The sequence below is a fragment of the Halichoerus grypus genome, chromosome 12 (genome assembly GCF_964656455.1).
Source record: "Halichoerus grypus chromosome 12, mHalGry1.hap1.1, whole genome shotgun sequence".
Classification (NCBI taxonomy): domain Eukaryota; kingdom Metazoa; phylum Chordata; class Mammalia; order Carnivora; family Phocidae; genus Halichoerus; species Halichoerus grypus.
In genome coordinates, this window is record NC_135723.1 from 156214 (window position 1) to 182767 (window position 26554).

The window sequence follows — 26554 nt, forward strand, 5'->3', positions numbered from 1 at the left end:
TATTGTGAAATAGTATTCATAACTAATGTTTAATGTTAACATCGCATAAATACCTGACCAGTGACTTACCTGACCATTACCTGTAGTGACTAAACGAGGCCTTCATCACGACGCATCCCCACAAGGCCAGCTCGGGTGGCTCCCTTTAGTGATTCCTTTCAGGCAAGTTCCCGCCCGCCCTATGACTTCAGTTCCCTGTATCTGTGGTTCCCGCCTCATCCTCACAGTCCAAATTGGTTCCTCCCAGTTCCCCCTTTACAGGTCTCATCAGCCTCCATGATCCAAACTGTAGGACGCTGCTTATCTGCCTGACCCTGTTCCCTGCCCTCCAAACTTCTGTTTCCACACTTAGGCAATGACGCTGCCATCCACCCAGGTGCCCACCCGGGGCCCCTGCCTCTCTTACTTTCACCCCACGCCCTTCCTCAAGTCCTGTCCGTCCTGTCCTGTCCTCCAAGTCCTGCTCCTGCCTTGGTGTCTGCCCCACAGTCACTAACTTGAGCCAAGTCTTTGCTGGATGTTCACAGCACCATCCATGCCCCCTCCCACTCCCGCCACATTGTGGCCCCAGGTGTCTTTTCGTAATAGATCGCAGCATGTGATTCACCTGCTTCCAAGTCCTAGGATGACAGAAGACCCCTTTTAGAGAATACTTGGCCAAAGGCATTCCTTTTCGGAGAACTATTTATAAAACATGAGTCATACCCTTAGAGACCCTGTAATTCCATCTGTGGTAATCAAACCTAGGCTCACTGCACAACGATGCGACACTCATTAAGGCATTATTTACTTTAGGAGGAATTTAGAATATCAGCGGCAGTTAACGCATACTGAGTGCTTGGTATACGCCAGGTACTTGCTAAACATGCATCATCTCATTTAACTTTCTATACAAACGTGTGGGACACGAAGGCTGGGAATGGTTAGGGCCTTGCCTGAAGTCCCACTGTAAGTGACATGCTCTGTCCCAGGTCCCTGTGACACCCACACCCATGCGTTTAGTCACTACAGGTAAGGGGCCCTCGTGATGAAGGGTCCTGCCCCTGGTTTAACGGTGTGCTGTCACTACCTTGAAATTCTTAATAATGGCAAGAGACCTTACATTTTCATTTAGCAAGTTATGTAGCAAGTCCTGGAATAAACGACACAACTGTAGAAAATGCTAACCTGAAAAGCATGTTAAGAAGGTACCTCTGGGACAAGGCAGGAAGCCGGGATGACTAGTGACAGAGACCCCGCTGCCCTTGCTCACAGAAGTGGAGGCCACAGGACTTTGCGGGCAACTCTGGGCTCCTGCTCTGCTTCTGGAAGATTCTCTGGACTGTCCAGCTCTGGGCCCCATGGCCCACCGGAGACACAGTGGCTTCCAGAAATTCTCAGAAAGCCCAGCAAATATATTTTTTCCTTCACCTCCTTGTTATGAATTCAGTCACCTGCTCGTTCTTGAACCAGTGAATAGCAAGGAGTCTGGCTACTCTTAGACCTGTTGCTGAGGGTGAATTTGCCTCTCATGAGGGACCAAACTGAACAGGAGCTCTGCGGGAAGGAGGAAGGGGAGTGGGTACCAGCAGCAGCGTGAGGCCAGAGTCAAGAGAGTAACCTCCAGTAGCTGCCCCCTCCCATCCCAACCCACAGCCCTTGCCAACCAACTTTGTAAAAACTTTTTCCAAAAAGTTAAATATTTGTAGATGAACTCTCACATCATTGATAAAATGTTACTTCCATTAAACAAGAATGCACATTTAAAAAATCTGAATACATGTCAATGTAACATTTCTAAATGTCTTTAATAGGGACAGAGATTTATGTGGCAGCATTAGGTTAATGTTTATACGATAATTATTGATAATGAATGACAATTTTTTCTTTTTTTTTTTTTTCTTTTTAGGCAATTCATGTCCTTGAGAGAAAATTTGGAAAATTCCTGAAAATGCAATTTAATTTTAATTTTTTTAATTTTATTCATTTATTTGATGGAGAGAGTGAGCGAGCACAGCACGGGGAGCAGCACGCAGAGGGAGAAGCAGGCTTCCCGCTGAGCAGGGAGCCCGATACAGAGCTCGATCCCAGGACCCTGGGATCATGACCTGAGCCGAAGGCAGACGCTTCACTGACTGAGTCACCCAGGAGCCCCTGAAAATGCAACTGAAAAAACCTCATCGATAGCGCCGCAAGGTAACTTGGCTAACACTTCAGCAGACTCTCTTCCGGTCTCTGCCATGCATGTGTGTTTCTGACTGTTGTAGTCACATGGTACACCAAACTTTATATTCTGCCTTTTCCACTCGTTTTTCCTTAATGTCATGACATTTTCTCCTGTGATTCTGTAGTCTTTAGAAACTATAATTTTGGGGGGCACCTGGATGGCACAGTCTGTTAAGTGTCTAACTCTTGGCTTCCGCTCCAGTCGTGATCTCATGGTTTCGGGATTGATCCCCACGTGGGGCTGTGCTCTCAGCACAGAGTCATCTTAAGACTCTCCTTCCCCCCTCTGCCCTTACTCCTCACCCCGCGCATGTGTGCGCTCGCTCTCTCTCTCTCAAATACGTAAATCTTTTAAAAAAGAAACTATACTTTCTTTTTTTATTTGAGGTTTTATTTATTTAAGTAACCGCTACCCCCAACGTGGGATTTGAACTCATGACCCCAAGATCAAGAGCCACACACTCCTCCCACAGAGCCAGCCAGGCACCCCTAGAAACTATAATTTTCAATGACTGCATAATACTTGATTCATCTTTTCAAAATCTTTAGTCAACTTTTTTCCGATCTTTAGAGAACTTGGAAGTCCAGGGAAGTATACATAATACGCTATTTCATCTACTCTAAGGTGAACATTTTTTCACATTTTCACATCTCTGAAATTGGGATGCTTCTTAAAATCACCGTCAGCCAGGCGACAGTTGTGACTCAGTTGTCACCGTCTGTATGCACGAGCCAGTCACGACAGCGACTATTGAGTTAAGTTCATAGTTGGTGCGTTGAGTTTAATTGCTTTAAAAAAGTCTTCAGAAAGATACTGTGGTTTAGTACTAAGAAGAAAAGCTTGTGTGGACACAGACATAGAAACAGAACTGCAGGGAATACATTTAATGTTAGTGGAGAGAATATTTGTTGTTGGAGGAAGGACTGCAATCCCCTGTCTCCATGCCACCAAACGCTCCATGGACCCCAGAAAGAAAGGTACCACCGACCCCTCAAATCAGTGAGGCTGGGTCCCCTGTACTTGCTGAGGTTTGTGCAGAGAGATTGCATATTGCAGGGATTTGCAGAATGGGCATCCATGGTGGAAATAATAGTGAAGGACTCTAAGAATCTGCACATCACACTGCCCGGGAGGCACAGAGCATGACTGACAAGACATCGGTGACCCAGGGTGAGCTCTGCACTCTAAACAGTTAGAACCAATGTATTTATTTCACATCTTGTTCCTTTTTTTCCTTTTTTTTTTTTTTTTGCATGCGTAATACTTGATTTTAAAAATAATATAAACAGCCTATGCCCAAGAGCTTAAAAGTGTTCTTTCAATAAATAATTTTAGGAGCGCCTGGGTGGCTCAGTTGGTTAAACATCTGCCTTCGGCTCAGGTCATGATCTCAGAGTCCTGGGATCGAGTCCTGCATCGAACTCCCTGCTCAGCGGGGAGTCTTCTTGTCTCTGCCCCTACCCCACTCTTCTCGCTCTCTCTCAAATAAATAGAATCTAAAAAAAGAATAATTTTTTTAATTTTTTTAAAGATTTTATTTATTTATTTGACAGAGAGAGACACAGCGAGAGAGGGAACACAAGCAGGGGGAGTGGGAGAGGGAGAAGCAGGCTTCCCGCGGAGCAGGGAGCCCAATGCGGGGCTCAATCCCAGGACCCCGGGATCATGACCAGAGCCGAAGGCAGACGCTTAACGACTGAGCCACCCAGGCACCCCAAAAAATAATTTTTTTAAAGATTTATTTATTTATTTATTTATTTATTTATTTATTTATTTGACAGAGAGAGACACAGCGAGAGAGGGAACACAAGCAGAGGGAGAGGGAGAGGGAGAAGCAGGCCTCCCACAGAGCAGAGAGCCCGATGCGGGGCTCGATCCCAGGACCCTGAGATCACGACCCGAGCCAAAGGCAGACGCGCAATGACTGAGCCACCCAGGCACCCGTAAAAAAAATAATAATTTTAAAATAAAATTAAAAGTCTCATGTGTAAAGAAAGCATTCGGTCTTAATTTAATTGCCAGTATGTCTTCTTTCTTAGTTGCACATAAGATAAAATTGTACGTTACGTGGGATGGCATCTTGGACCCAATGAAACACACACTCAAGGATTGAGTGTGTCGGATGGTTTGCTTCACTGTTTTCCTTGGGTAATACTCTGTGCTTTAGCCCTTCCCTGTTTGGGGGCTTGTTTTTATCTTTGTTATGTATAACAATAATTACGACACAATTTCACCCTGTATGGTCCTTTACAATTAATCAAATAGTCTATATATATATATATGTATATGTATGTGTTTGTATGTATATGTATATTGAGTAGGTAATACATTCCCACGGGTTCAAAATTCAGAAAGTACCAAGGGGTCTCCAGGGAGAGTCGCATCCACGCCTGTGCCCCATGCGGCGGGCGACCCGCATTAGCGGCGTCCTCCGCCAGTCCTGCATACCTTCTCCACACTCCCCAGCCCTCCCTTTACAGCCCTGATGACAGCATCCTTGGTTCCACACTTGTGTACGTCATCCAAAGCCCAGAATGCACAGCCACACGACAGTGCTGGCCAGGTGGCAGGCAAGTGTTGTCCTTAACGACGCACCAGATAATTATGCGGAGGCCCAGAGCCGTCATGGTGATGTTCCCAGTCGTAGAGCTGGGGCTCAGACCTGGGTCTTCCAACCGCCTTCGATAAGCTCAGAAATGCGATACGGGAGCAGACTAGTTTCCTTGAAATGCCTTCAAAACTCCTTGGTGATGGTTGGAGTGTCCCAGCGGAGACCACTTCTGGCCTTTCGGGGAATGTTCCGTCTTAGTGTCCATTCACCACCCCACTGAAGAGGGACGTGTGTTCTCGGGGCAGGGAACAGCCGGTGCTGTGGAGAAAACTAGTGGGCCGGGGGCGTCAGGGACTCAGCGGGTACAGCCAGCTTGTCCCGCCCCCATGGCTGCCACGGCCTCTCCAGGACTTGTCCTAACGGACCTCGCATCAAGGAGCTCACTCGTTCACGCAGCATTGCAGAGGACGCAAGCAAGCCCCTGGGAGCCCGAGTGAGAAGGAAAGAAACTGCCCTGCGGAAGTGTCTGGAGCCGCACTGCCCCTCTGAGTGTGTCCTCCGGTGCCCTCACATGACCTTAGTTCCCCAAGTTCACCACGACCGTGACGACTGTGCCACTTCCTGAGTGCTGGCCACGAGTAAGCCATCTAGACCCACGGGACACTGAGAACTGACCAGTGGAGTCGTGGTGGGTGCTTGAACCAGCCTCTGGGGTGAGGCGTGGCCCTGACTCTCGTGCTTGCTGGCTTCTGCGGTGCGAATATTCACCACGGCCAACTATACCTGGGGGGGAGGCGTGGGAGAAGCCCAGGACGGCCAGAAAGGCTGGGGTTACTCGCATGGTCAGCACGCCCAGAGACATGAGGCAGGATCAGGAGGGTCTTTGTGGGTGAGCTCAGTTTCAGGCTGAATTCAGGTAAGGAAGAATGGAATCAGCCAGGCTCGTGCATGAGGCCCACACCCTGGGGTCTACCGTCCCCCCAGAAGACGGACTCAGATGTCCTCAGTCTCCCCCTCCGAGCCCCGGGACGTGCCGCACACCGCACGGTGGGGAGGGCATCAGGGGAGGAAGAGACCGACACACGGCAGCCCTGTCCTTAGGCGAGCACTCTGTGACCTTGGACAAGTTACTGTCCTTCTTAGCAAAAGGGGGGTCCCCTGGAACCGGGCAGCAGCGGTGCTGGAATGTGGGGGAGGACAGTGGCTTTCAGCAGAGCAGAGAACGAGGCCCTAGAGCCACCTGTCTGGCACTGGGACATCAAGCAGGACAATTCAGATGGGTGTTGAAGGGGAGACTGGCTCTGTCAGTGGGGGGCTCCCCAGACCCAGGCCAACCTGGCGGTCTCCCGGCTGCAGCCGACCCACCTAGTCTTTTCTCCCCAGCACACGTATCCTCAGCTGCCTGCTCTGTGACCTCAGCCCCAACGGTCCTCTCCTGCCAGAGACAGCCAGCAGAGAGAAGCGGCTGTCCTGTCTGGGTTGCCCCTGGGACCCCACCCCCAGCTGCTGCCTCCGGATGAACCAGGTTCCCACAGAGCGTGCCCTCTCGGCATGGACTCCCGTCCCTCTCAACAATGTATCCTCTGACTCTGAGGAGGGAGAAGGTGGTAGAAGCAGTCACCCTCCTGGGCAGCTCATCAGCCGCGGCAACTAAACCCAAAACTATGACTGCCCAGCGTGCCTGGAGGCCAGCAGTCAATGGTCAACCAAGAATGAACTCAGGAGAATGACAGCAAGACAATCCTGGATGAAATTCTCAGGTTTATAGCAAAAGACAAGGCAGTGTTTGCTCAGATGCACAAGGGTGAGGCCAAGGCCAGTCGAGGCAGGAAACACCGCTGTGGTCAGTTTGTGGACGGAGGCTCAGAACTCAGCTTTGTGCTGTTGCTTTGCCGACAGACCCTTCCTGCCAACACTCTGTTTAGACACCAATCACCAGACCCAGGATTGAAGAATTACAGCCCTCTGGCCAGAGACAACACCGTGCGCTGCAGCATGGGGGCGCGTCTGTGGTTGGTGACGCAGGTGCAGGGAGGGACCCACCTCCACCGTGTGGTCACTTCTAGCGTGGACAGCACAGCAAGAAAGGCGCAGGCACCAGGGGCAGGGGCCCTGGGAGCCAAGCGGCATCTCAGCGGATGGGGCCTAGGACCAGGGGGGATCACTGGGTCTTTCAAAGAACATCTCCAGGGAGTCTCTTGGTTTATAACTTCTCTTCTGTCTGGAGAGCTTAAAATGAAATGTGGTTTTTCCAGCTTACGTTTTTCTTGAAAACTTTATAGATCTGATTATTTCCCTCACTGAGCTTTCCTGAATGACAGTGATTTTAATGGACTAGATCTTAAACTGTACGTATTTATTCAACGCTGATTATGAGATTTTAGACCTACCAAAAATGATTTTCTTCACTGCCTCCTCTGACTACACATATCTCTTACTTACACCCTCGTGGCACCAGATCTTGTTCCAATCAGGAGGGTAAATGTCCACGCTCGCTGGCCCTGCCCTGGGTGGCGTGGACACTCCATCCACCAGGCTCCAAAGCCTGTGCCCTGGAATCTGCACGCCGGACAGCCTGGACCTGGCCGAGTGGTCTCGGCCTCTCTCCCCGACCCCATGCACCCATGCTGAAAGCAGGAGAAGGGAAGGGAGAAGGTCAGTCACAGAATCACCTCCCAGGGCAGCGAGTCACAGGGAATGACCAGGAATCCCCGGTCCTGGAGTCACCTGAACTGTGACCCGCTGTCCTTTATTTCCCTTGCTCCTCTGCCCCAGGTGTTCGACAAGAAGCAGCAGCATCTCCCCTGCATTGGGTACATTCTCCACTCTGCACGGGAAGGACGTGAACATTTTAAGTGAGGGTGTCACCCCCTCTGCCTTTTCCTTTTGGGTACAATGGACTAGTGGGAGCACGGGTACACGCTATGTACTTGCCTCCGAGCTTTTACCAGGATGTTGTTCAAGAGGAGCTGGCCACCGGGGTGCCTGGCTGGCTCAGTCAGTAGAGCATGTGACTCTTGATCTCAGGGTCGTGAGTTCAAGCCCCACGTTGGGCATGAAGCCTGTTTAAAAAGAGAGACAGAGACGCTGGCCATCAGAGGCCATGCCGTGTGATGCTGAGCCACTCTCAGCCACTTTGCCTTGGACAGTATCGCTTCCTGATGCCAAACCAGCAGACGCAGTATGATCTGCAGCCTTCCTGGCTTCGCAGGAATCAGTTCCTCCACCCGACCCCCCACCCATCTCCTGGGCGGGGACAGTGCCTTGTGTGTCCCCTTTCCAGCCTCGCTCAGGGTGGCATCCCTTGCCACTGTGCCACACAGGAGCATCAGCCTAGCCCCCCCTTTTTTAAAGATTATTTATTTATTTATTTGAGAGCAGAGTGTGTGAGAACACGAGTGGGGGTGGAGGGCAGAGGCAGAGGGAGAAGCAGGCTCCCCGCTGAGCTGGGAGCCCGATGCAGGACTCGATCCCAGGACCCCGGGGTCGTGACCTGAGCCGAAGGCACACACTTCACCGACTTTTAGAACTCAGCGCTATCTGGGTGTCCAGGGCAGACTAGGCAGGCTCGCCTCCCAGCCCATCTGCTGCAAACCTTGTCCTGAGAAGGCTCAGCTCAGCCTGTGAGCCCCCTGGGAATTGGGAACAGTAAAAGTCTGCAACCAAAGGCCAGATGGGGCCTTTACAGGCCTGCAGAGGTTGGAAGGAAGCCTGCAGACCTTGGACCTGGGGATCAGCAAAAAAATGACCACAGGAGGTTGGTTTGCTCCAGAAACTCCCAAATTATAGCACAAGTTCATTGCTGAAGTTTCCGGTGAGATTACTGGGGTCAGTCATGCCACCACTTCCTTAGCAAAACAGGCAGCAGTCTGCGCCTGGTCTGATCCCTTCGTGGGGGTCCCCACTGAGGACCCTCCGTTACCATAAGGCTACTGTTTGGATTCCAGGGGCCCCATTCCCTGCCTCACCGTGGTGAGGACTGCCGTTGGCATTTCTGTCTTTTTGCTATCCCTTTGGTCTTTGCCTAAACAAGATGATACATCTTAACAGATGGGGAGAATGCCATCGTCACCAGATCCCCTGGGAAGTTCATTAGCAGGCGGCTCTGCCCCTCCTGATGGTGGCCACCTCGGACCTTGCAGCCAAGCATCACAAAGCCCAGGAAGGTGGGGCAGATTCATATTTCAGAGACAAATCAGAGGCTCAGAAAGGTAAGATCTAGGCCCAAGTTGGTATTGAGACCGTGGGTGCCACGCCGAGCCTTTTAAGCATTACAGCTTATGACCCCCTTTCTGAGTCCAGGGAGAATTTCTGCAAGCCTGTGCTCTGTGCTGGAGAGATGGAGCAGAGAGTGAAGCCAGCCCTTAGGGCCCACACTGTGCATCATCACTCACCCTGTGCAAGCCCGAGGCCTGCTCTGTACCTGCCAGACCCCTCGGACAGGTCCCCGTGGTGCTGCTCCGCAGGCCTGTCTCTGCACGTCCCCCTGGACTCTCTCCCCCAGGAACTCACCCGCTGGCTGTGCCTTCCAGGGCTCAGGTCAGCCCCAAGAACACCGTGGTGCCATCCACTCCTGTATCACTCATGTTCAGATGCCATGTTTCCAAGACAAGTCCCAGGTCAGCAAGGGGAGAGCAGATCCAAAAACCTAACTGCGAGGGGTGATGTGTTATTCTTCTCTGTGGACCGGAGAGCTCGGGAAGATGCATGATCTTAAGCAACTGATCCACCACGGACAGATGACTATTAACTCTGGCCAGAGGTGGCTGGGTTTGCTGGATGGTGCTGAGATCTTGGTCCTTTTTCAGGCTCTGGGAAGACCCAGGAGTTCCAAGAATATGGCACAGGATCAAAATCTTCTGACAAGGGATTAAAATGCTGGGACACAGATGTCCAGCCGTCCGATCAGCTCACTGCCGAGCGTTATGTCCCTGCTGTGGGATTCCACACCACCTCACTGCAAATGCGCAAGGACGGGCAGGTTTCTGTCTCTGCAATTCAAGAGCAAGCCTCTTTAAGGGCCAGGGAGCTGCTTGGGGGACTTGTCTGCAGATCTCTCAGCCTGAGGTCTGTCCCTGGTACCCAGAGGGAAGTGGTGCTGAGAAAGAGCCTCAAGGTCACCATGGGCCCTCACCCCCACCCCTTCCTGTGCCTCTGCTTCCTCGCTGGCCCTTCTCACTGTGACACACGCTTCCTCCCCCAGCAGTGCTGGTCCTCTGAGCCATGGAGGCTGTGGCTGCCATTCCCCACGACAGCAGTCTGGTGCCCTGTCATTGCTGTCTGCTGGTAAGGGGAGGAAGTAGCTAATGCTCTCCCTGGCTGCCCTGCTGGCCTCATCATGCCCATCACACCAGTTTCTCCCTGCTGACAGATTTTATTAGTAACAAAAATCAAACAGCTGGGGCGCCTGGGTGGCTCAGTTGTTAAGCGTCTACCTTCGGCTCAGGTCATGATCCCGGGGTCCTGGAATCGAGCCCCGCATCGGGCTCCCTGCTCAGCGGGGAGCCTGCTTCTCCCTCTCCCACTCCCTCTGCTTGTGTTCCCTCTCTGTTGTGTCTCTCTGTCAAATAAATAAAATCTTTAAAAAAAAAAAAAAATCAAACAGCTATAGAGAATCTGTAAAAACCCTATTAGACCAGAGAGCAACTTCTCGAGTTCCCTGAAAAATGTCTCCTTCCTTCCCCGCCCTCCACACTTCTCCCAGACCCCCACTCAACACCCTTCAGAGAGGCCCACCGGCTACCCGCCACAGAGCTGCTTCCAGACTCGGGGGCTGGGCCGGGCTCCGCTCTGGGAGGTGATGATAGGGATGCCCCCTCAGAACCTGCCTCTCACCCCTGCTGCACTCCCCTGCCTCCCCCCACCCCATCACAACAGCACCTGGGGCTGCTCACGGGGGAAGGTCGTTACTGCTGGCTAGCCATCCTGATCACTTTCTAACGATATCGGGAGGCTTTATCCAAGCATTGAGTGAACACTTACAGTGTGCAGATTGTGGAAGGGAGGGAAAGGGAATTAGAAACAGAAAGCATGAAGTGGCTGTCTTCTGATAGCCCACCAGGGAGACCACCCACAGGGTGGAGAAACCCTCAGAAGGGGATTAGTGCCCTTATGAACGAGACCCCACAAGCTCCATCACCCCTTTCTCCAGGTGAGGACACAGCAAAAGACAGGCATCTATCAGCTTGAGAGCAGACTCTCCCCAGACACCGAATCTACTGGCCCCTTCATCCTGGACTTCCAGCCTCCAGAACCCTGAAAAATACATTTCCATTGTTTATCAGCCCCCCAGTCTGTGGTGGTCTGTTCGAGAAGTGCACATGGACAGAAACACTGTCTTGGGGCGCCTGGGTGGCTCAGTCGTTAAGCGTCTGCCTTCGGTTCAGGTCATGATCCCAGGGTCCTGGGATCGAGCCCCGCATCGGGCTCCCTGCTCTGTGGGAAGCCTGCTTCTCCCTCTCTCACTCCCCCTGCTTGTGTTCCCTCTCTCGCTGTGTCTCTCTCTGTCAAATAAATAAAATCTTTAAAAAAAAAGAAAAAAGAAAAAAGAAACACTGTCTTGCTGGGCTTGTCAGGTCCCTCCTTTTCTTTGTTTTTAATTCAATATATTGTTTCTCTTAAAAGTGTGTCTACACAGTGTTACTATATGTCTTACAAGGAGATAATGTGTATTTTTGAACTGAAGTGACCTACAGTGTGATACTCTTTTTAGGCGCACAACAGAGGGATTGGACAATGCATGACTCAATGCTCACCGCACTAAGTGCAGTGACCCCCCGTCACCGCGCAAGGTGACTACATACAATACTATTGGCTATATTCCCTCTGCTGTACTTTTCATCCCTGTGACTTATTTTATGACTGGAAATTTGTGCCCAGTAATCCCCTTCACCTATTTCGCCCACCCCTCCACCCCCTTCCCTCCGGCAACCACCAGTTTGTTCTCTGTTTTGTTTTGTTGGTTGATTCGTACTGTATTCTAGATTCCACATATGAGCAAAATCACACAGTATTTTTCTTTGTTTGACTCACTGCACCCTCTAGGTCTATCCGTCTGGTTGCAAATGGCAGGATTTCCTTCTTTTTTACGACAGAGTAGTAGTGGTCTTTTTCTCAATGCTGTTAGTTCTTCCTACGTGGTAGTGCCTGAGGGAGTCAGCTGACAAGATCCTCCCTCCATACTTGGGGCCGGATGCCTTTAGCACATGGTCAACCACCCTCAGAACGTGGAAGACACTGGCTCTGGGTCTGGTTTTGCACCCTAGATCTATCATCTGAACCCACCAGGAGTCAAGCAGCTCTGTGTTTACCCTTGTGCAAGAAGACCACAGAGGGAAGTCAGTTAAGGGTAAGACAGCAGAGTCCTAGGGTCACCTCTGAGGACATCTCACGCTCTCAGACTGAGGAGCAGCTGACCAAAAAGGGTGATGGCTTTGAGGAAACAGGAACGCAGACAAGCCGCAGTTGGAGGGACAGGCATGGAAGCGTCTAGACAGCAACCAGAGGGACCTCTTTAAAATATCACCAGATCACACTGCTCTGTTTTTTGCCTCAGATTTTGTTACACCTAGAACAAAGTGCAAAGTCCTTCCCTGACCCACAGGGTCCTCCAGGACCCAGCTTCCCTCCCTCCCCTTTTCCCTGTGCTCCATCATCAGCCCATCATTAGGCTGCCTCCCACTCCAGAGCCCCAACACATCTTGTTCCCTCTGCCCAGAGCATGTCTTCCCAGATATCTTCCACAGCTGTGCTCCCCACCCCATATCCAGTCTCTGCTCCAGTGTCACCTCTCCAGAGAGGCCTTTCCTGGCCTGTCAAGTGGAAATAGACTCCCACACCCTAGAGCAGAAAGCAGAATCCTGCCACCCCCACCTTCCCACACCAGGGACCCCTACTTAAGAGCCTTCTCTAAATGGAGCCCGGGTCTCCCTGCTTTCCCCTCATCCATGTGGATGCACCTGGTTACCACACTGAGCTGATCTATTCCCAGAACAAAGAGACCTGCCTCTTTGGCACAGCCTGATTCAGGCAAGGTGGGTTCTCCCCAAGTTGACTGAAATGTTGAAAAGTGCTCCCAGACCTCCTAGGGGTCCAGGGACCCGAGGCTGGGGCCTGGCAGCCAGGTGAACGAAGACACTGGTAACCAGGAGGTGTTTAAATAGAAAACATTCCCACAGAAAGAAGAAGAAACAAAGATGCCCTGTGACAAGAAGGCTGAACAACAGTAAGACTGAGGGCTGAACCTCCCTGAATATGGAGAAGAAAGTCGCCTGAGGGGGTCTGAGGGAGAAAAAAGGACAGAGAAGTGACTGAAGAAAGAAAAGACATGATGGGCATGAAGGAGGGCACCTGATGTGATGAGCCCTGAGTGTTATACGCGACTGATGAATCATTGAACGCCACATCTGAAACTGGTGATGTACTATGTCGGCTAATTGAATTTAAATCAAAAAGAAAAAAGAAAAAAAAGATAAGAAATTGGGAGAGCTGGGGGGCCTGCAGTTGCTGGACCTCACTTTTCTGACGCAAACACAGCAGCGAAGTCAGAGTGGAGAACGGGAAACCTGCACCTTGCGTAAGGGGAGACCCAGGAAGGACGGGGAGGGGCTGCGTGCAGGCAGAAGCTGCTGAAGGGAGGGAGTGTTCAGGCCCTAAGACCTCCCCGGGGGGGGAGGAGGTAGCTGCTCTGCCGTCAGAGGATGTCGGGCTTCTGCCTGAGACCGACATCAATGGCGTACAGTACAAGCGGACATAACCTGTGAACAATGTTTGTGCCCAAATGGAGTTGACAAGCCTTTATCTGCACAATCAGACCCCAACAGCCTCAGATTGCGGTGGCTCATCTGGCAGCAAGTCCTGACCGAACTGCCACGAGGCCATGTAGTCTTTCCACAACCCGCTTCGGGGACTTTTCACTGACGTCGCTGCAGAAATGTGAGCGATTGCGGGATGGGACCCTGCGGGAGGGCGCCCCGGAGCGCACAGGACCAGCACGGGGCCGCTTTTCTGAAACCCCAGGGACTCGCGCACCTGTGCTGGGGCCGTGTGTGCAGGTCCTCCACGAACGGAGGGGGAACGCAGGTGAGGCCGAGGAGGCTCGGCAGCAGCTCCAGGCGGGCTGGGCGCTCCTTTTCGCTCGTGCACGCCTCAGTCACACAGCAGGCGCATGGCGGAGGTCCACACGGAGGCTGTCACGAGCCCAAGATTCTCAGACCAGCGCGCTGACTGCGACAAGAGAGGACAGAAATGCACGCAGCTACCAGGGGCCCAGCGAAGCGCGTACGCCCCTCCAGCCGCCGGCCGCGCCCGCCCGCCCTCCCCTCGGGCCCGCCCGCCCCCGCTTCCGCTTCCGGCCGCGGGGGCGGGGCTTCCGGCCGCGGGGGTGGGCGGGGCCCGGAAGCGGCGGCGGCGGCGGCGGCGGCGGCGGCGGCGAGGGGTCTGAGGGGCCGGTCATGGCTGCGAACCTGAGCCGGAACGGGCCGGCGCTGCAGGAAGCCTACGTGCGGGTGGTCACCGAGAAGTCCCCGACTGACTGGTGGGCGCCGGGACGGGCAGGCCGGGGGGCGGGCCGGCGCGGGAGGGGGGTCCCGGGGGCTCCCCGCTCACCCTTCAGCTGCGCCGCGCGCGCCTCGCGAGCCGCTGTCCCCGTCGCCGTCCCCAGCCGTCCCGCCGAGCGCGAGGGGCCCGCGCCTCCCCGGCTCCGCCCCTCCGCCGGCCTCCATGTTGGGCTGTGCGGCTGGCTGGGCCGGGTGGCTCCGCCAGGTTCTCGTTCCCGGCCCGGGGACTTCCCTGCACCGGGGGGCTCCCCGCAGCCGTCCCGGACCGAGCGGAAGCCGTGCCCGGGGTCTTCCCAGCGCCGCGTTCGGGGAGGGGCCTCTGAGCGCCCGGACCCCGCCTGGGAACGGGAGCCCTGCCCCACAGGCGGCGAGCAGTCAGGTCGGGGCTCTGGGTCTCCGGGAGCCTGGGAACGTGGATCCCAGAGTCTCCCTCTCCGGATACCCCTTCCTGTGTGCGGCGGGTGAGAGCGATGCTGGCTGCCCGCTTGGAGAAGGACCCCTCGTCCCTCCGCCTCCCCCCGACACCCCCCGGGCCGTCGGTGCGGAGTGGCCTTCGTGCCCCGGTGGGGCTCCCTGGCTCTGGCAGCCCCGTCGGAGGCCTCTGGGATGGCCCTGGGCCGCCCACGCGCAGGCTAGCCCTCTGCTTGCTGGGCACGCTCACTTCCCGCTCGCGTCGGTTTGCTCCGAGCGGTGTGAGCACGTCGGCCCTGAGGAGTGTGCTGAGAGGTGAACCAAGGTGACGGCTGTGAGCAGCCTCCTCCCGTGGCGGGGCAGGCCCCTCCGGGTGGCTGCTGACACCGGCCGGCCTCCGCGCGCTGGTGGTCGCTGCTCCCGAGTTCCCTGCGGCTCCGCGCCGTGTCGGCGTGCACTGAGGATGTGCCCTGGGCCTTTGGGGGAGAGCTTCGGGGCGCCTGCTGCCTGGTGCGCAGACTCCTCTCGCGCCTGGGACGCCGTTGACCCTGATGGGCCTCGTTGCGGGGCAACCAAGCAGCCAAGCGGTTGGGAGGGTGTCTGGTGACCGTGGAATTTCCCTACCTCCCTTCCTCACAGTGCTCTAGGAAGTTCCCTCACACTTCAGGCACTTACTTTTCTGAGTTTCCAGCTGTCGGCTCCCAGCCCACCTCTCTCCTGTTCCCAGAGGGCGTGACAGCTCTGCTGTTAGTCCACATCCTGCTGACCGGATCGCCGCTGAGCGCCCCATGTCACCCACCCGCGGCCGCCTGCCTCTGAGCTGGCAGCATCCCTGCCCCTCTCCAGTCCTGCTCAGTTAGGGCGTTGCTACTGTATGCGCTCTCGAGTATCTGCTGTAGCCCTTCTGACGCACCTGCGTCAGGGTCCTGGCCAGCCCTCTTCCCAGGGGAAAGAAGCCCCTCCTGCCTGCCTTCAGGTCTCTTCATTCTCAGGGACCACCGCTGGTTTGGGCGTCATGTCCCACAGCCCAGCTGGCAGCTCAGGCCTCCCGCGTTTCTCGCTTTGCCTCGGGCTTCTTCTCGGAGCTGTCTGCTACCAGCCTGGTCTGAAGCTTACCCCGCCCAGCTTCCCTCTGTCCCTCGTGAGGGTGCTGAGCCTCGTTGCCCTCCCTGCGTCCGAGCCCACCCGTCTGGCAGCACTCCAGGTCGTACCGCTCAGTGGCACGACCCCCGGTTTCTGCCCTCACTGTCACAGCCATTAAGCATCTCAACAGATAATGTGTGGCGGTCCCCACTCCTTAGCTGAACAGGTATCTAGACCATGTTACTCCTGTGCTTACACTTCAGCGGCTTCCTGTTTCACATTAAATGAAGCCCGGACATCTCACCTCTGCTGCAAGGCCCTGTGTGGCTGGCTCCGGACCCCCTCCCGCCACCCCCCCACTTACCACACTGGGGCCACACCTGTTTGCCACCACGGTGGCCTTCTTTCTCTTCCTCAAACTTGCGAGCTGCTTCCTCCTCAGAGCCCTCGTCTTGCTGCTTCCCCATTCTAGAGCACCTTCCACGTCGTCCCGGGGGGCTCCCCAAACTTCTCAGCTCGGACACTGCATTCTTGGAGAAGCCTCCCTCGACTCCTGGCTCCTTGTGTGACTTTCCCCAGACACGTGCCAGACACCTTCACTGGTTTTCCTGGCACCGTTCTCTGCACCAGGGGGCCGGGCCCTGTCTCTGTCCCCAGAACAGTCAGCAGTCGGCGCCCGGATGCACAGTGACCTGAGCAGGGTACAGAAGCTGTGGTAGAGGGTACCAGCAAGAGGAGGTGGTCTCCGCTCTGGTGGGTCATGAAAGCTTTCCCAGGCAGAGTGGGTGGCGTCGGGCTGGGCCCTGAAGCCAGGTGGGGCGGGAGCAGGTGTATCAGCTCGCCACCACGGGTCTTTGTCCCGGTTCCCGGATTGTTCTAGATTGAGGCACGTTTGTTTACCTCCAGCACCCACTTCAGTACCTGACAGGACGTTGGTGTCGCTGTGTTTCTTTTTTTGTTTCCCATTAGAAAGTAAGTTCCATGGTCAGGGCCTCTGGGGATTTATTGGAAGCTTCATGGCTGTGAGCAGCAAGGAGCAGCTTCTCAGTAGGTGTGTTTGGAAGAGATGAATGAGTTACAGGGCGCTCATGCGCCACACTCCATGAGCTGTGCCCAGGCCAGCACGCCTCTCTTCCACGGTGATTTGAAAGAAGGATGGGAGTCCGTTGAAAGTGGGAATGAGCCTCTGAGCTGGGAACATTCACGAAGGTGGCTTAGGCTGGAGCCCTGGGTGGAGGGGAGTGGAGTTGGAGGGCAGGCGGCATGGAGCTTGGCTTTTACGAGCTGCCGGGTCCCTTCTTGGAAGCAGTCTCTGCTCCCTGCTGCTTGTCTAGTGTCCCCGTCTTCTGCAGCCAGGGCTTGGTGGCTTCGAGATGTAAGGGCTTCTTTCCCCTGGGAAGAGGGCTGGCCAGGACCCTGGCCACCAGAATCTGGACGTCCACCAACTCCCACGTCTTATCCCTGTTTGTCTGCATGTTCCTTCTAGTGTCTCTCCTCCTCAGAGGCCTGTCCCCCCGTGCCAACCAGACCCTCGGGGCCTGGGTCTCCTTTCTTCAGACTTTCTCAGGCTAGGCAGCTCAGCCCGGTGGCTTTAGCAAGGCTGTGGGGAAGCTGAGTGGAGGCTGATTTGGTTCCTGTCAGATTCGGGGTTTTTTTGTTTTTTTGTTTTTTTCAAATTTTATTTTTAAGTGATCTCTACGCCCAGTGTGGGGCTCGAACCCACAACCCCGAGATCAAGAGTTGCACGCTCCACCGAGTGAGCCAGCCAGGCGTCCTGGGTCCTGTCCCACTCCTACCCCGCAGCCCTTAGCTGGCGCTCCTCGGCAGACCTGTGCTCAGAGCATGGGGGATGGCCCGCTAGTTCGGGTTCTGCCTTTGACTTGCTGTCTGCTGGGTCAGCACCCCTACCCTGTGGTCTGCCAGCACTGCCCGGAGCTGAACTGCGGCAGAGTTGGTGTTGATGGTTGGGCTCCATGTGGACTGTGGATAAGCCTTATCTTCCAGAATGTTCTCCATTCTGGAGAACAGAGGCTTAACCTCTGTTCTGGTCAAGGGACTTCCCATGCCCCAGGTGTGATAAAATTTGCCATATTTCCTCAACTCCTCTGGGGCTCCAGTTCACAAGCGTGAATCTTTCCCAGAGTTCTTAGGAATAATTAGTCTCACAGGAAAAGAAAGGGGCAGCCCAGGGTCACCTATGGAGAGTTACGGCTCCTCCAGAAAGAGAGCTTTGCCCGACCACGGAGTCTGTCCTGTGAGAAGCCTGACTTCATGCTGAGTCATGGCCCGTGTGGCTTCTGGGTTTTCCAGAAGAGTCCCAAGCCCAGAGAGACCTGCTCCACCAACTCCTCAGGCTTTCAGAAGCCAGAGCCGACCTGCACGAGGGCGTTGGGCGGCCTTCCCAGCTGCCTAACGTGCACACTCAGCTTCCTGCTCCTCCTGGGGTGCTTTGGGTTCAGGAAGGTGCAGAAAATTGCCTTTATGAAACCTTCCAGCTCTGGGGCGCCTGGCGGGCTCAGTGAGTAGAGCGTGCAACTCTTGATCTCAGGGTGGTGGGTTCCAGCCCCACGTTGGACGTGGAGCCTACTTAAAATCAAACAAACTTCACAGCTTAGTTTTCTCAAAGTAGGCGGAGGCTCCCCTTCATAGGTTTGTCCCTCAGGAGAAGCCGCTGTGCGTAAGAACTGAGAAGGGCCCGGCAGAGCTCCTGCCTCGCGGGTCAGAGTGGGGCCCACGCTCCGCTCGTGGTTAGTGCGGCGGGGCAGCCGACCCCCAGAACGCTGGTCACAGAGCTAACATGTTTGTGTTTTGTTTCAGGGCTCTCTTTACCTATGAGGGTAACAGCAATGACATCCGTGTGGCCGGCACTGGGGGTGAGTACGAGCCGGTGAGGCCGTGAGTGGGCTGGCCGGGGGTTGGGGGGCATCAGGAGGCAGGTGTGGGGGAGGGGAGAGCGTTGCAGCCGTCACTGCTCCCTGGCGGCCGGCATCTCAGCCATCACAGCGAACGGAAGGTGTCCCCTGCGTGTAGCGAGCCTGCCGTGACCCTCCCCACAATCGCGTCGGTGTTGGGGAGCCACACACCGCCTTGTTACTCAGCGAACGCTCAGCAGTGCATTCTCCGCTTGCCATAGAGTGGTTCTGGCAGCCTGTTCTAGAAGCCGCTCCCTCATCTTTCTAGGAGGACCGCAGGTGGCCGTGGTGTCCTGCGCCCTGCGGTGCCTCAGGCACCACCCCCAGCGCCGCTCACAGGGCTCTGCTGTGAGTGCCCAAAGTGGGGGCTCGGGCCTGCCCCACACTCCTCGCAGCCTGGGAGGGTTTGGGGGTGCTGATAAGAAGCACAACCTCCGTGTCGGGACAATGGCTGAGGAGGGCCCGCTCCCGTGCCCCCGTCACTCCCCCGTCTTTATGGGGAGGGTCTGAGAGCTGAGCCCAAGCGTGGCTGCGGGACATTCCCATCTGTTCAGGGCCCTTTGTGGGGTCCGGGCAGGCTGTTGCAGACACGGTCCATTTGGAAGCCTCGTGCCTAATTTGTAGCAGAAATGACATTTTTTATTTCCGGAACTCCCCGTGGATTTCATAGGAATGGTTTTTAAACTGGGGTGTGTAAACCATCACCTGAGGTCCGTGTCACAGATGCAAATCCTGGGGCTCCGCCCGCCCCCCAGCTCCTGTAAGTCCGCTTAATGGGAGCAGAACCAGGAGTGTGATTCTAATGCAGGCAGCCCTGACAAGCCTGGCTCAGAGGCAGGTTGGGTTTCCCTTGCTTGTGGGCGCTGTGCGGGGCCGGCCACAGGTGCCGGGCCCGCTGACCCCCCACCCCGTGCCTGCTGCAGAGGGGGGCCTGGAGGAGATGGTGGAGGAGCTCAACAGCGGGAAGGTGATGTACGCCTTCTGCAGGGTAAAGGACCCCAACTCCGGCCTGCCCAAGTTTGTCCTCATCAACTGGGTACGTGGAACTGGGGGGCCCTGAGTTCTCATCTGGGTGTGACCCAGGAAAACTCCCTTTCCTTCTTTCCTTCTTTGCCTTCTGTGATTGGAGCGGAGGAGGATTTGCCTTCAGGGTGGCTCGAAGAGTGGGAGAAGTCCTTGTGGCCCCAAGGACAGTGGGGGCCTTGCCAGCACAGAATCCCACCCTCCTCCCCCCAAGCCCAGAATTGTTCCTACAGAATCGAGGATAGAGGACAGTCGCAGGACACCCTTGCTTTGGTCCCCTTCAGAGTAGTCGTCCTGAGGGAGCAGAGGGCCTGGAGAAGGCTCAGAGAGCATAGGACCCCTGGGTAGGACTGGGAAGTTCCGAGCCCTCCCCCGGCTCCCAGCGGAAGCTGGTGGTCATGCTGCCTCAAGGACCTCCTTGACTTGGAGGTGCGGGGCCTCGCTTTATCCTCTGCTTTGGGGTCGCAGTTTTCCCTCTGCTGGGCCCCCAGGGAGGGCAGCGGCTGTGCGGGTGTTGGAGGGTCACGCTGGGTGTGTTGTGTTGCAGACGGGCGAGGGTGTGAACGATGTGCGGAAGGGAGCGTGCGCCAACCACGTCAGCACCATGGCCAGCTTCCTGAAGGTGAGGCTGCCCCCTGAGGGCCTCCCAAGGGGCCTGGGTGTGCGTGAGCAGAAGTGTGCCCACACCCCGATGCTGTCCCTGGACTCGAGGGCGTGACCAGAGGCTGCTGCCCGGGAGGCCACGCTGCGGCCAGAGCCACCAGCAGGCTGGCCTCAGCGGGAGGAAGGATGGATGACTGTGTCCGTTTCGAGCCCAGGGAGGATCATCTGCAGCTAGTCCTGGGACAAGGCTAGGCCCCGGGTTTCCGTTGGTTTTGTGAGGGTTTATTCGGCCGTGTTGTCAGGATCTGGAGGACAGGGAGAGTTGCGTATGCCCAGCCACCTCAGCGTGCCCGGTCCCTTACGCGTTCCTTTCCAGCCCCCCTTTGCGTGTATTAACATCAGTCCTCGGGGTGGAACCTCGTTTAGGTCCAAAAGCATTTGCTGTTTGCTTGTCAGGTCACTTTGCATGTCTTTGGTTACTGGCAAAGAGACTCGGGACTTTGATTTCTAGTGTGCCAACACTTCTGCAGATAAGCCTCAGTTTCTCCATGTGAGAGCTGAAGGAGGATCCCGAGCTCACTGGGTGTTAACTGACAGTGAGGTCACGGGTCTGACTTCTGAAGAAGAAATTGGTGGCTGGGGCACCTGGCTGGCTCAGTGGGAGGAGCACCGACTCTCGATCTCAGGGTTGTGAGTTCAAGCCCCAGGTTGGGTGTAGAGATACTTGAATAAATAAGACTTAAGAAATTTTAAAGGAAGAGGAAGAAGAAATCGGTAGCTTGCTTTTTGTAGAAAATATGTTTCCAGATCCTTTGTAAAGTTCGCTTTCATGAATCAGAAAGGGGCTCTCCGGCGCCTGGGCCTGCAGGAGCGGGTGTCCGGCACCTTGGAACAGGCCGTAGGCAGGGCCACGGAGCGCAGAGGCCGCGTGCCCGTGCTGGCACAAGTGCAGCGTGTTTGCCTCAAGGCGGTTTGTTGGCCTTGAGGAGAGTGTACCTGGTTCCCAGCGGGGTGTCCTGACCTCAGCCCTGGGCAGCAGTTGTCCACATTGTGCACCCTGACGTGTGCGTCCTGTCCTCTCCTGGAGTTCAACACCTAAGTGCTGTCCTGCCGCAGGGGGCCCACGTGACCATCAACGCGCGGGCCGAGGAGGACGTGGAGCCCGAGTGCATCATGCAGAAGGTGGCCAGAGCCTCGGGTGCCAACTATGCCTTCCACAAGGAGAGCAGCCGTTTCCAGGACACGGGCCCCCAGGCCCCAGTGGTGAGTGCTGCCTGGGCCCGAGGGTGGCAGGCCAGGAGCCAGCAGACGGGCTGGTTTCTCCCTCGTGGGGCTGGGCTCCTGCCTGCCTGGCTCCCGGTCCCTGAGCCAGATCACGGTGCAGATGGTGACCCCGGGCCGGACGGAAGCCGGAGCTGCCCCCTGGTGGGGCAGGTGCTAGTGGGCCTGCGGAGCAGCTCTCTACCCTGCCTGGGGGTTCCACTGGCCGTTCTGGAGCCTCTTACACCCCAGGGACAGTCCAGTCACGAGGCCACGGCACCAGCGTGTCCTGCACAGTCCCGGATGGTGGGCTCCATGGAGGAACTTGTGGTGGATGGGCAGGCCCCTCCCAGTCAGGGGCAGACACGAGACACCCCATTCCCCGAGTTATGGGGAGCCCCGTTCCCCGAGTTATGGGGAGCCCAGTTCCCCGAGGCACGCCTGGGGTCTGTGGAGATTTCTCTGGGCACTGCCACGGTGGTCAGCTGTCTGAGGCTGGTGGACGGGCTTCCATCCGCAGGGGCCTGGTGCAGCCAGAGACCCCCTCGGCATTGCCCGGTGGTTTCCAGGGCCTTCGGGCCGTCTTGCTGCTTGCCGGGCGCTGTCCCCACGGTTGTTGCTGGTGTCCTGCGCTTCCCAGGGCGGCCCCGTAGCGGATCCTCTGTTCTCCGCAGGGCTCTGTGTACCAGAAGACCAACGCCATATCTGAGATCAAAAGGGTTGGCAAAGACAGCTTCTGGGCCAAAGCAGAGGTGAGTGCTGCCGGGCGCATCGAGCACAGCTGCCCCTCACAGAGATGGGGTGGGCCAGGTGCCACGGTGCCTTGCGCGCCGTTGCTCGGTTTTTCTCCCCATAAATTCACGGGGGTGTGTGTGTTCTCGTACGCGCCTGTGCTTGAGTGGAGGCCGAGTGGGGTTGGGCCGCAAGGCTGGTGGGCGGCCCCTCCCGGCGGCGCTGCACGGATGCCCCGGGGGGCTCGGGGGCGGGAGGGCAGGCCCAGCTGGCCCGCCCTGCAGGTGCTGAGTGGGGCAGACGGGCCCGGCTGTCCCTGCAGAAGGAGGAGGAGAACCGCAGGCTGGAGGAGAAGCGGCGGGCGGAGGAGGAGCGGCAGCGGCTGGAGGAGGAGCGCCGGGAGCGGGAGCTGCGGGAGGCCGCCCGCCGGGAGCAGCGCTATCGGGAGGAGCCGGGCGGTGAGGCCGGACCCCAGAGGTGAGGCCCCAGAGTTAAGGTGGAGGGAGGGTGCCAAGTGGGCCGCGGCTGGGCTGCAGCTCCCTCCTCCCTCTGCCCTCCCGGCAGGAAGAGTGAGCAGCAGGAAGTACTTTCAAGGAGCAGAGAGGAGCAGGTAAGACTGGGGTACTCCCCCCACCTCACCCCCCCGTGAGGGTCTGTTGCAGTAATGCCAGGGGGGTGTTCCTGCTGTGCCAGGGGGAGGGTCCTGCAGCCAGCTGGAGGTGGCAGGGGAGAGGACAGTGAACGTCAGAAGTGGCTGGCATGGACCTCAGCCCGGTCCTGGACGAGGCCCGTGAGCCCCTCCTCACTGCCGGGTCCACGCGCACCCCTCCAGGAGCCCATCAGGCAGACAGCACATCCGCGCGAGATTTTCAAGCAGAAGGAGAGGGCCGTGTCCACCACATCCATCTCTAGCCCCCAGCCGGGTGAGTCTTCCCGCTGGGTCTAGCCACGAGGCAGGGGCAGGCTGAGGGGGAGCCCGGGGTCCCAGTGTGGGGTCCCCAGAGGGAGCGACAGATGCGTCAGAAGGTGACAGGTGAGTGAGCAAGGAGAGCCTGTGCTCTTAAGAGTGGCTTCTGGGAGGGGAGCCTGGGCCGCAGGTGTCCCTTTCCTGCCCGTGGCCTCAGCCTGCAGAGACCTGGAAGAGAAGGGCCATGTGTGGCTTCAGAAGGGAGACCCTCCCACCCGGCCCCATTAACCCGTGGTGCAGCTTGCACGTGGTGGCTGGGCCCCGGAGCCTCTGTCACTCAGCTCTCTGGCCCCCAAGGACGCAGGACGGCAGCACCGTCCGCTCTCCCATGCTGGGGGGCTGCTCGAGGCGTTCTCTGTGTGATGTGTTTCTGCAGTGCCTGTGTCCCCCGTCCCCCTACTCCCTCCGTCTATGTGACGGCCCCTGTCCCGGGGCAGGTCCACCGTCCAGGCAGTGCAGGGTCCAGAAACAGTAGACACGGCTCGTCTTCCCCTCGTCCAACACTTGTGTGTTTACCTTTGTTTGCAGGCAAGCTGAGGAGCCCCTTCCTGCAGAACCAGCTCACCCAACCAGAGACCCAGCGCAGCACAGAGCCCACCCAGGCCTCCTCGAGGCCCAGGGCAGGCAAGGCGCTTGGCCACCCCGCGGGGGGAGGCGGTGCTGGGGGTGGGAGAGTGGGAGGGAGAAGGAGGGTGTCCGCTCCCCTTACCGGGGCTCAGGGCGGGCTGCGCCGTCCCGTGCAGATACCCGTGAGGAGCCAGTGGCCGGCGCTCCGCTGTGTCCAGCGCAGGCAGAAGAGGAGGCTGTGTACGAGGAGCCCCCGACGGTGGGTCCCCTGCGGCTGTGAAGGGGCCACGTGCCCAGAGACACCCTCCTCGTGCCAGTCGTGGGATGCCTGACTCCCGACGGCTCGCTGCATGCGGAGTCTCGTTTACCGTTGGAGCAGGCCCGTGGAATACGTGGTCTGGCACTCCTCTGCCCCGCCGGAGGTCCGGGGGTGGGGGGGGACATCGTGGGGGCAGTGGCATGGCCGCAGCCCTTGCCCTCCGTGTGCTGTGCCCCTCCCCCCAAGCCTGGTGTGAGCCCATAACGAGGACCCCGGATTTCTCTTCTTCCCACGTGGGTCAGGTGCAGCAGCAGGATGCCGGCTCTGAGCCCGTGGACCACTACCCGGGGCTGAGCGGTAAAGGGCTCTGTGCCCGGGCCCTGTACGACTACCAGGCAGGTAATGTGCGGTGGCCCGGCCACTCAGGCTGCAGGGCCCCACGTCAGGAGGCGGGCTTCAGGGCTCCCTTGGTGGGGGGACGGAAGGGTGAGGGGACGATGGGGTGGACGCCCTGCACAGCCCAGGCCTTCCCGTGCACTCCGGGCAGCGTCTATGGGCAGGAACCCCGGTTGCCAGCGTTGTGCTAGAGCCCGAAAGTGTGACCAGAGGGGTGGGCGGACCTGCACGCCGGGCCCCCGGTGGCCTGGCTGGAGGCTCAGGGAGCAGGCTGCTGTGCGGAGGAGGGGGGCCCAGGGTCAGGTTGTGCTGGGAAGTGTGTCGGGGGCGGGGGGCGGGCGTTGGCCGCTGCAGTGGCGTCGGGAAAGGCCCCCAGCCCCAGTGCTGCCTCCCGCAGCTGACGACACGGAGATCTCCTTCGACCCCGAGAATCTCATCACGGGCATCGAGGTGATCGACGAGGGCTGGTGGCGTGGCTACGGGCCAGACGGCCACTTCGGCATGTTTCCTGCCAACTACGTGGAGCTCATTGAGTGAGGACCCTCCGTGCTGGCTGCGCCGAGGCCGTCCTTCCCCTCCCCGCCCACACGTGCTTTCCTCACTGCCGGGGACGTGGCGTGCGGGGCGCGAGAGCCCCACGGCACTCCTCCGGGAATGGGACCCCCCCAAAGAAGACAAGCCCTTGGGCTCCCTCAGACTGGGGTGCTCAGCCTGTCACCCTAGATGCAGCAATACCCCGTGATTCCCAAACGTGCTCCGGCAGCTGCAGGCCCTCCCAGCCAGCCTGGCCTTTGGCCCCCACAGGGGACATGGAGCCAAGCCCTGCTTGGCCGGCCTCTCCGTGGCCTCTGCCTGAGGAGGGTGGCGCTGCCCCGCCGGGCGGTCTGAGCCGCGGCCTTTGCCTTTTTTTCCCTTTCCTCTTGGCTCTAAAGGGTGGTGGCTCCAGCTGGTAGTGGTCCTCGGGAACAGTGACCTTGGCGTTTAGGACCAAAATCTGAGTGGGTCGTGACGGTTTGGGCAGCAGTAGGTCACCTTTCTGGATCCCGCCCTGTGCTCCCAGTTCCCTGTCCCTCTGCCTGGGCTGCGGACTGTGGGCAGTGGGCACGGGGATGACCGAGCCCCCGTCTGAGCGTATGATCAGCAAACCCGTGTCCTCCCGAGTGGTGCGCCCTGTTCCGCCGGCCCTGGTGTGTGCTCGCACCGGATTCTGGTTCCGGAAGAGGCACCGGAGCGGCCGCTCCCTGCTCTCTCACCCTGTTCATCCCGGCCCACCCGTGTCTGCTTCCAGAGAGAGAACTTGCCCTGTTGTGGCCTGAACGCCCCCGTGTGGAAACCGGCCCCTTCCCGGGTGTGCGTGGGGCGTGTGTGCAGGTGCGTGTGCGCACGCGCGCACCCTCAGACCTCGGGCCGGCCGTGGGCCCTGGGAGAGGCATAAACATAAAGATGTGACTCGAGTCGGCCTGTTGCGTGTCCGCGTTCTGGGAGGGGCTGAGGGCCGCCCGCCCGGCCCGCGCGGGGGTGCGTGCGTCTGTGGAGTGAGGTGCCCGGAGCCCACCGCGTGCCGGGACCTACGGTTCCTCTTGTGTTCTGGCAGGTGCCAGGTAGCAGCAGCCTGGCATGGCGGCTGCACCAAGGAGACCACTGGCCCCGGGTGGTGGCAGATGGCCCCTCTTGTCCCCTAGGCTGCAAAGGCAGGCCTCGCCAGCCCTGATTCTCTGCCCCCGAGCTGCGGAGGATCCAGGAGTCCCCTGTTGCAGACTCTGAGGCCAGCGGTGGGCTTGTCCTCAGATGCGGGGACGCCCGGGGTGTGGGGCTCGGTACCACCTCACCCTGCCCACCCTGGGGCTGCAGGGACGGCAGAGGACAGCCCATCTGAGGGAAGCGGCCGTGAAGTGGTGTCCTCGCTGCAGTCCCCGCTCACTGGGGAGAGCTGGGTCACCCCAGGCACCCCGATTCTAGAGCGAGGTTACCAGGTGGTGGTTCGGTTCTTGGCGTCACCATAGGGGGCCTGTTAGAAGTTACCTGAT

General features: G+C 57.6%; 1 protein-coding gene and 1 long non-coding RNA gene across 3 annotated transcripts; one reads left to right on the forward strand and one right to left on the reverse strand.

Annotated features, from left to right (window-relative positions):
* Window positions 1–6505: 6505 nt before the first annotated feature.
* On the reverse strand, window positions 6506–14094 carry LOC118531296 (uncharacterized). Of its 2 annotated transcripts, XR_013443036.1 has the most exons (4): window positions 13788–14091; window positions 9270–9748; window positions 7692–7819; window positions 6506–7584 (listed from the first exon to the last, which is right to left on the reverse strand). It is a non-coding gene; the product is annotated as an uncharacterized LOC118531296 (long non-coding RNA). The 2 variants fall into 2 exon arrangements; XR_004915108.2 differs by having other exon boundaries at window positions 6506–7819; window positions 13788–14094.
* Window positions 14095–14134: 40 nt separating this feature from the next.
* Window positions 14135–25981, forward strand: DBNL (drebrin like). Its single transcript, XM_036085278.2, has 13 exons — window positions 14135–14292; window positions 18626–18681; window positions 19644–19756; window positions 20291–20365; window positions 21463–21609; window positions 22281–22358; window positions 22661–22815; window positions 22903–22948; window positions 23171–23261; window positions 23834–23929; window positions 24049–24131; window positions 24434–24530; window positions 24925–25981. The coding sequence occupies exons 1-13, from the start codon at window positions 14210–14212 to the stop codon at window positions 25062–25064; spliced, it is 1260 nt and encodes a 419-aa protein (XP_035941171.1). The 5' UTR covers window positions 14135–14209; the 3' UTR covers window positions 25065–25981.
* The last annotated feature ends 573 nt before the right edge of the window (window positions 25982–26554 follow it).

Bases quoted from the DNA above. Each gene is read 5' to 3' on its own strand.
- DBNL (XM_036085278.2), top strand. From the start codon at position 14,210: ATGGCTGCGAACCTGAGCCGGAACGGGCCGGCGCTGCAGGAAGCCTAC. The intron at 20,366-21,462 runs GTGAGGCTGCCC...GTCCTGCCGCAG, and splicing joins CCATGGCCAGCTTCCTGAAG to GGGGCCCACGTGACCATCAA. The intron at 22,359-22,660 runs GTGAGTGCTGCC...CTGTCCCTGCAG, and splicing joins GCTTCTGGGCCAAAGCAGAG to AAGGAGGAGGAGAACCGCAG.